Here is an 8,760-nt window from a genome sequence, read left to right on the forward strand (position 1 = left end):
ATCCATCTATCCAGGATGTAAAAATAATATAATATTTTAAACTTCGAACACTGGATATAATTTAACGAGCTTACCTTGCAAGCCTTCACTGCTGTGGTCTTCATTCTGTGTTGACAATTCACTTCAATAACTACAAGTAACAGATTGTTTACTTTTTAGTGTTTTACCCTTTTTTACCATTTCCAAGCTTTTATTTCCAAAATATACATAAATATAAGCAATACAATGAAATTAAAATTATATTTGGAAAAAGGTCGCCACAAGAAGCAAGCTTTGAAACTTGGCGCCTGACAAATGAAGATATTATATTGAAAAATTAGATTATTGCAAAGTATAAACCATACCTTGCCCTTTGACCCTGACCCTTCAAAATTTAATCAGTTCTAGATCTTAGGTAAATGAACATTGTGGCGAATTTCTGATAAAAACTATGGGCTGTAGGCAACAAAATATGCCGACAGACAAATAAATAACTAAATAAAATACCAGGCAAAAACATAACCTGCTAACTTCGTTGGCAGAGATAATAATAATAATAATAATAATAATAATAATTATAATAATAATACAATAATAATAATAATAATAATAATAATAATAATAATAATAATACCATAATAATAATATCATAATAATAATACCATAATAATAGTAATACCATTAATAATACCATAATAATAACAAGTGACATGGTAATTATTCAGATATAAGTGAATCATGTGAGACAATGTAAATTTGATTAACAACTATCATAATATTGTTTTTGATTTGACTATATAATATTAATTCAGATGTAGACGTAGATATGTTAAAATATTTAAAAGGCGATGAGTAGACTAACGAAAGGCATTAATAGAAACATAAATACACCAATGCACATATTTACATTTAAATTGAGTTATCGTATTTGTCTTTAATACAAATTAATTATATACTATATACAAGAGTCAATATCATTTTGAATCGTACTTCCCGAGAAAATAACGATGAAGTATACTTTTGAAAGCCCCTATTTTCTTTTCTTGTTTAAAATTATTTGGCAGCTTGTTCCATATTTTTGGTCCACGAATTGCAATGCTTGGTTGGCCTACATTTGTTTGTTTAAGTATAGTTCGTTCTAGGGCAGGATCTAGGCATGACATCATATTTCGTATCTTTTAGCTTGTGACGCATCCCATCATTCCTCTACCCGGATTTACTTTCACAATACATGTTAGGTTAAACTAACTAAACGTTACGTGATCAAATAGTTCGGGTCGCCGATAACCTTTACAGTTTGTTAGCCAGTCGTGGTTATCACGGCGTACCTCGTCAGTATGTCGATGTGTTGTTTAGAAGCCCAAAACGCTAACAACATTGTTTTCATGCTACATTACTTTGGCTCTATGAAAGTAAAGAAAGATGAAACCACAAAAAAGGAAACCAGTTTGTTCAAAATAATTTCCTACTTTTACCGATTCCATGTGCTTGTCATAGGGCGATCGGATGCTTGAATAAAGCTTTGCACGTATCAGTTCATTCCCAGAAAGTTATCAGTGCTTTTCCCGTGGTGTCTCATTAGGAACGGTGTGATATCAGTCCCGGATAATCCTCCATGTTTAGAGCTCCGTCCAATAAGAGGACTATTAGGACAAGAGCTTATTCCTGGTAAGAAAGACCGTGGTTTTGGTTGTCCAATTGTTTGTGTATGCATCGTTTGATGTCTATGTTGATAACAATGCCTTCCTCCAAACGAGCTATGTTGTCCCGTGTACAACAGATCAGCTGATTCACTCCTTTTCAGTCGGACTTCTTGACGTATTATATTTTTGCCGGGAGATACACTCCCAGAGTCTACACCATCTGTACTCACAGATCGAAACATATTATACCGACTTCCATCAACTGAAACGTGCTTGCCCGTGGAAATCTTTCTTTGTGCGCGCTCCAATAACTTTAGTTTATTTTTCAAATCCTTTTCCATTGCTTTTAATGTATTCTCAAGTTGAATTTGTTCTTGATTATTTGTGACTTGTGTCTGTTTGGATGATCTGATAAGTAACTTGTTAAAAGCTCGTCTTTGACTTGGTGAGGAATCCATGTTTCTATTCCCAACGCAAACTAGTAAGTCGCTCTGTTGTCTGCACATACTTAATAGGCCAACACTCAAACCTGGCCCCAAGTAGATCCATTAAAGCTATAGGGTTTATCATATTGTTTACATTTCGTGGAATTTTGAACTCGACAGAACAAAAGGGTTTATGGGATTTTAAAGGTCGAAAATAAATGGTACCTGTTATTTCTGGAATGTAATTATGTTCAAGATACCAAATCCAAAATATTGCCAACATCACCCATTGCACTTTTTTTCCAATACAATGAGAATTTCAGTATGTTTTTTTAGATATGTTATCCCATGTTTAAGTTATCTGCTCAACTCGGATCCTGTGCTCTTCGCTGTTTTCAAACGTGTTCTATTTTTGAACAGATTTTACATAGATTTTTTACCATGTATGTAGTTACTCCATTTTTGGAGTGTCTGCGCCCGCCGCCAAAACTCCGATTTCTGAGGTTCTGCGTACTATACGTCAAACCTCCGAAATCGCAGTTTTCAAACCTCCGATTTCGGAGTTTCTGCGTACTATTTTTTAAAAAAGCTCTCTCTATATAGAGAGAGCAAAACTTTTATTCAAACCTCCGATTTCGGAGGTTTTGCGTACTATACGCCAAACCTCCGAAATCGTTGTTTTCAAACTTTTAATCAAACCTCCGATTTCGGAGGTTCTGTGTATAGTACGCAAAACCTCCAAAATCGGAGTTTTTCAACTTTTATTCAAACCTCCGATTTCGGAGGTTCTGCGTACTATACGCCAAAGCTCCAAAATCGGAGTTTTCAACTTTCAAATAAACCTCCGATTTCGAAGGTTTTGCGTACTATACGCAAAACCTCCGAAATCGGAGTTTTCGAACTTTATTCAAACCTCCGATTTTGGAGGTTTTGCGTACCGTATAGGTACGCGAAACCTCTTAAGTCGGAGTTTTCAAACTGTTATTCAAACCTCCGATTTCGGAGTTTCTGCGTACTAATAATCAAACAAGCTCTTTCTATATAGAGAGAGCAAAACTTTTAATCAACCCTCCGATTTCGGAGGTTTTGCGTACTGCACGCCAAACCTCCAAGATCTGAGTTTTCAAATTTGTAATCAAACCTCCGATTTCGGAGTTTCTGCGTATAGTACGTAATGTTGGGAATGTCTGGTTTCAAACACTTGTGGTTATTGTTATCATAGTGTTGTTTATATAATGGATTATTGTTAGCTTAGAAGATTGCTCAGTCAGTGTGTCAGTAGGCTACTGGATAACATGACAACGACGCCTGTTTCCTATGTAGGCTATCTGCTAATTTGTCATCTGCTATTTTAAACAGACCATAAAAATAAATGATATAAATATTATTTAATAAATGCTATTATTACCCCCAAGGCCTAGTATTACTACTAGCCGAGTCGTAGGCCAACTACAACGCTCTAAACCAAGGCCATGCTATATCTTAGACCCAACAATTTTGGTGAAATGTTTTAAACGTCATTTTGAATTAGACCTATGTGGAAAGATGATATTCAAGAATGGCCGAGACTGAATTTCAAAGGCAAAAATTTGACTTGAAAAAGTGGACCTCCCTATATGTCAACATGCATCTTCTTGATTTTGTATTTATTATCACAGTATTTTGTGCATCTGTATAATAATTGCACTAGGCCAATGTTAATGATAAACATTTTTTTTTCCAGTTATGTCAACTATTTCATTAATACACCAGCTTGTGATGAACAACCAAATGCAAACTATCGAAGCACAGTGGAAGACCAAAATTACCCGAGTTCTGGAGGGATTTGCATGATTGAGTATAAGTTTGATGGAAGTACAATCTAAAAGGCAGTGCACACTGCTCACAGGCTATTAGCAACTATCACAATGTTAAAATAACTGTTAAGAACACAATTACTGGATAAAATTTGATTGTATTGCCTCTGAAATCCACTCTTAAGTTAAACGCTGCAGCCATTTTGCAAGACTATTCTTTAATATATGAACTGCATGTGTACATCAGTACGCACACTGATACTCATCACAGCTCTTCGCTATTCAATAAAGATGGACAAATTGATTGTTTTTGATGAAGTTTAAGTAGGCCTTTCCTACTGTACATGGTAGATATTTTAACAGAATTAGTGTAAATGTATTGTAAACATTATTATTATTATTATTATTTCAGCATTGTTAAAATATTGATGCATATCACGTGAATAAAAAGGCTAACTGATCTATATGCAAGTCTTGGTTCCCCTTTAATTGTTTGCATTGATTTATATAAGGACAGATGGTGTTATTCATCAATAGTGATGATGACATTGTTGTGTAATGTTAGACAGTGTTCCAATTTGGTTATCATTTGTGTATGATATTAACATGCTTTTAAAATTAATACTGTATTAAATTAAGTGAATTAGTTGAGTGTGATCTGCTGTAACATCACTTAGCAGGGAAACATTTGAGTCTAAAAGTTTAACCAATATTAACTACTATCAGTATTTACCATTTACTGTAAATGATGTTTAACAGAATATCACCAGTACAACAATTATTACAAATTACAGTCAACCAAATGCATATCGACAGCATTGAAAAGACACTTTATTAACATTGTTTTACTATAGGAACATCATTTATATTGCTTTATACACCTGGATAGAGAGAGATACAAGCCAAGATCTAGTGTCTTGTACAAGGACACATGCTGTGTAAATTGCCTGGGTTCTTGGACAAGACACTTTGCTTGTTTTAAATTCCCTAAATAATGTACAGTACTTCTTTTTGATAAGCTGATGTAATATTTTCATTCATATCATGGGTTGTAATTTCAGAACTGGCATCAGTCTGTGTAGATTTGCAGCAAGCTTATAAACACAATCCTAAGTATGATTAGTGACAGTAGGATTATAACACTTAACACAGGCATCTTTTTGGTTTACAGTTCAATATTCTGTTCCAAATATAAACATGGTTGATATCAGTAGAAGTTTCTGGGTGTTCTTTCATTAACCAACTGCATTTACAACTCTCCTTTTAGGGACCAGGTCTGCCAGGGTATGGTTTCTGTAAATACTAAATAGACAATAATTATTTCTTGATAGCCACATTATACTAATGTCCTTGTAAATTATTAGCACTATACAGTAATTTTTGAAGAACATCCCATTAGAGTAACTAAACCACAATAATCTGGTAGTGTATTGTGTCTGCTTTCAGTAGGTCATGCATACTGTACAACATTTGGACACATATGTTATTTTAAAAAAAACTAACTATCTACAGTAACTGGGAAACAAAGAGCAACTTTTAAACAGAAAATTACTTTTTAAAATCTGCGAGATTGAGTTAAAATGTTTCGTTTATTAGAATTAACATATTCACAGCACATAGTCAAACAGGCAAAATAAGCTTTTGATATTTAACTTACATTATCATATCCCATGCTGATGAGGTCACTTGATGACTGGGCTCTGTCAATGAAATAAAGTAGAACAAAGCTGTAAAACAAACCATAATTTAACATTTAGAATTATACTTAATAAAATAGTACAGTAATTATAATCATCATTTTTCCTCATGCAAAAACTATTTATTCCATCAAATGGTTCAGAAAAATTGTTAAATTTCAAATTACAGTGTAAGAATACAAAAGGGGATAATAGAGGTCAACACTGGTATACACCAGCCTCTTGCACCACTTTTTTAGGGTGGTGTACAGTGAGAAATTCAATCAATCAAGTGCCTAGGGCTACTAGGTAGGCCCTCTCTGGCGTCATGCTAAGTTTCTCTCTAGGCCCGTGTAAATTTGTTATCTGCTACGCTGTCGTTGGCCCTCTTTCTTGTTAATGTTACAGTAGTGTTATCCGATTAGCTAGCCTACCCTAGGCTAGATACCTAGCTACTTTAGACGGCCTAGGCCTCGTAGTAGTCTGAGACCCGGTGTACCCTACAGGCTAGCTCGGTCCTACTAAATACCACACAGAACCACTCGCGACTACATGGGACCACTTGGAACCACTCGTGACCACACGGGTGCAAAAATGATAAAAATATTACCACACGAGTGTAGAAAACTACTTAATAATCAATAGAAACCAACTTTTAGTACGGTAATTATCCAAAATATGGTAAAAATGATTTTTTTTTTTTACAGGTTTTTCCCTGTCTCTTATACACATCTAGATGTGTATAAGAGACAGATGACGTATTAGCACACGGTATACATATTAAATCATGACTACACCTGTCTCTTATATTCAATGTTTTGTTTTTTTTTGTTTTGTTTTGTTTTGTTTTTGTTTTTTTAATGAAATGTTTCACTGTTTGTTATCTTCTTTGCTGGGATCTGCGGATGACCAGAGATTTTATCCTGAGCAGTCCCCAGTATAAACAATAAGGTAAATAAATAGATAAAAAATGAAAGGAAGGTTCTTTCAAATATTGTGTTTGTGCTTCTTAATGTAATTTTGTTGGTTTTGATACACCGTATCATTGGGAGTGTAAGCTCAATAACGAATAATTATAATCGAGAGACTTATTCTAAAGTATTCAAGGCACTCCACGTGAAGTCTAATTAACTTAACAATTGTATATAATAAAAATGAAAAATATGTTTTGTTAATAGTAATATTTAATATACAAAATTGCACTATTTATTACACATGATAATAATATTAAGAATAATTATTTCTATTTATTATTATTATTATGCTATATTATTATTATTATTATTATTATATGTTAATGTAAAAGGCCGTATACCTATTTAAATTATGTATCTGTTATAAAAATGGAAAATTAAAAAATATATACTGACAAAATAAATGTGGGTGTGACTCCCACGGAAGATAAAATTGTCAGTTCAGAATTCATTCTATTTGGTAGGCCTATTGGATTTGTATCAAGTGTAAAACAATTGAGGAAAGGAGATTTTCTGCATTAATATAAAGAATAACAAAGAAAATTGGTAGGCCTATTGGATTTGTATCAAGTGTACAACAATTGAGGAAAGGAGATTTTCTGCATTAATATAAAGAATAACAAAGAAAAAAACTTATACATATAGATATATAAATAAATAAGATTCAGTACGACAAATTTATCCGAAGTCAAAAATTCCATTGGGTTATGGGTAGAATATAAACAAATAGATTCAAGATTACAAAAATAAAATTGTTTTATTTATACATTTTTATTCTAATCAATTAACTACTCGCATCAGAACCGCTCAATTTTATTATTGTATGTTATGTAGATAAATTTGTCGATCGTACAGTATTCTAGTTTATTGACAATATATCAGCCCTGCAACTACATAAGCCACTATTGTTATTTTATCAAGTATAGGTCCTCAGTGTTTATGCCAATTGATAGTTCAAACTATAAATGAAGAATGGCACACGATTAAAATTTTCGAGTAGAAAAATATAAATATATTTTTGATTTTCCGACAAATTTGAACTCTTGTTACGTGCCACGTAATAAGACTCGCATGTGCTTAGTTTCAATAAAAATAATCTTGCATAGATCAATCAGCAACAGGAACATCACCTGGCCAACGTAGGAGGGTTAAACGTGCAAGGACAGTGACGATAAAGTAGACCATTAGGCCTACTTATGTTGAAACTTATTTTGTAATGCAATATTCACCGATATTCCGGCAATAAAGTATATATACTGCAGAGTTCCTAAATTGACTTATTCTCATTATATATCATGTCCGTTTTGTACTGTGCGTTTCTTTGCCCTCCTCACCCACTCCTAACTCACTGAAAGAAATAGGGGCCAAAAAATTGCCATTCTAGGCCTCTGTGGGTTTTATCCCATCTAATGAGTATCTTAAAAAAAAAAAAAAAAATCTACCCGCCACTTTTTATCATTAAAAAAAGAAGGGCAAACAAACAATTCAATTTTATGACTTATATAGATAGGTCAACTAGCAAATATTAATTGAAAGATGTGTACAGTAATGGATATAAATGGTAGATAAATAAGAGCACAACACATCATTTTAGAAAAAATAACAAAGGTTAAAATTAGTGACATTAATATGTTTATTACTAAACGAATATCTCGGTCGTCCCTGCAATAAACCTTCTTTAAACACTTTATTAGCATAAACAATAAGGGCTAGGCCTATACTTTATAAAATAACAAATGGTTTATATACCGTAGCTGTACAAAGCTGATGCATGCTAATTAGCAGAGATTACTTATACAATATACTGTACATGAATTTAGGAATTCTGAATTTAGGCCAACAGTACCAGACAAAATAAAATAAATAATAATAATAATAATAATATAATACAATGATAATAATACTACTACTACTACTAATAATAATAATAATAATAATAATCGTCCTATAATGTGCATGAACCTCAAATGAGTATAGTCGCACAGCAATAGTAATAATAATAATAATAATTAATTTGTGAGTAAATATCTATATATATATATATATAACTACTTTTGGCAATACTTGACCCCTCTCAAGAGTTTTTATTTACAGTATATATACAGTATATTGTTACCAGTGTCAGTTTCATCATTATAATTACTTACACATCTTAAAGTTCAATGTCCAAGAAGTGAAAGTGTGAGTTTTGTGGTGCTTTCATCATCGTGGTTAGTAATTGTGATTGAAGAGATGGGGATGTGTAAGACAGTAGGTATGTAGAAGGG

The 8,760-nt window shown here is 32.8% G+C and overlaps 1 protein-coding gene across 1 annotated transcript in view; it reads right to left on the bottom strand.

The window, feature by feature from the left end:
* Positions 1-1,212, bottom strand: part of LOC117101127 — a 32,568-nt gene extending 31,356 nt beyond the window's left edge. Inside the window, exon 1 of the mRNA XM_033241016.1 lies at positions 1,190-1,212. Coding sequence (XP_033096907.1) covers positions 1,190-1,212 — 23 coding nt within the window. The remainder of the gene's footprint in view (positions 1-1,189) is intronic.
* Positions 1,213-8,760: the final 7,548 nt, after the last annotated feature.

Source organism: Anneissia japonica, unplaced genomic scaffold, assembly GCF_011630105.1.
Source record: "Anneissia japonica isolate Jap-2015-1 unplaced genomic scaffold, ASM1163010v1 scaffold4054_len1135799_cov195, whole genome shotgun sequence".
NCBI classification, from domain to species: Eukaryota; Metazoa; Echinodermata; class Crinoidea; order Comatulida; family Comatulidae; genus Anneissia; species Anneissia japonica.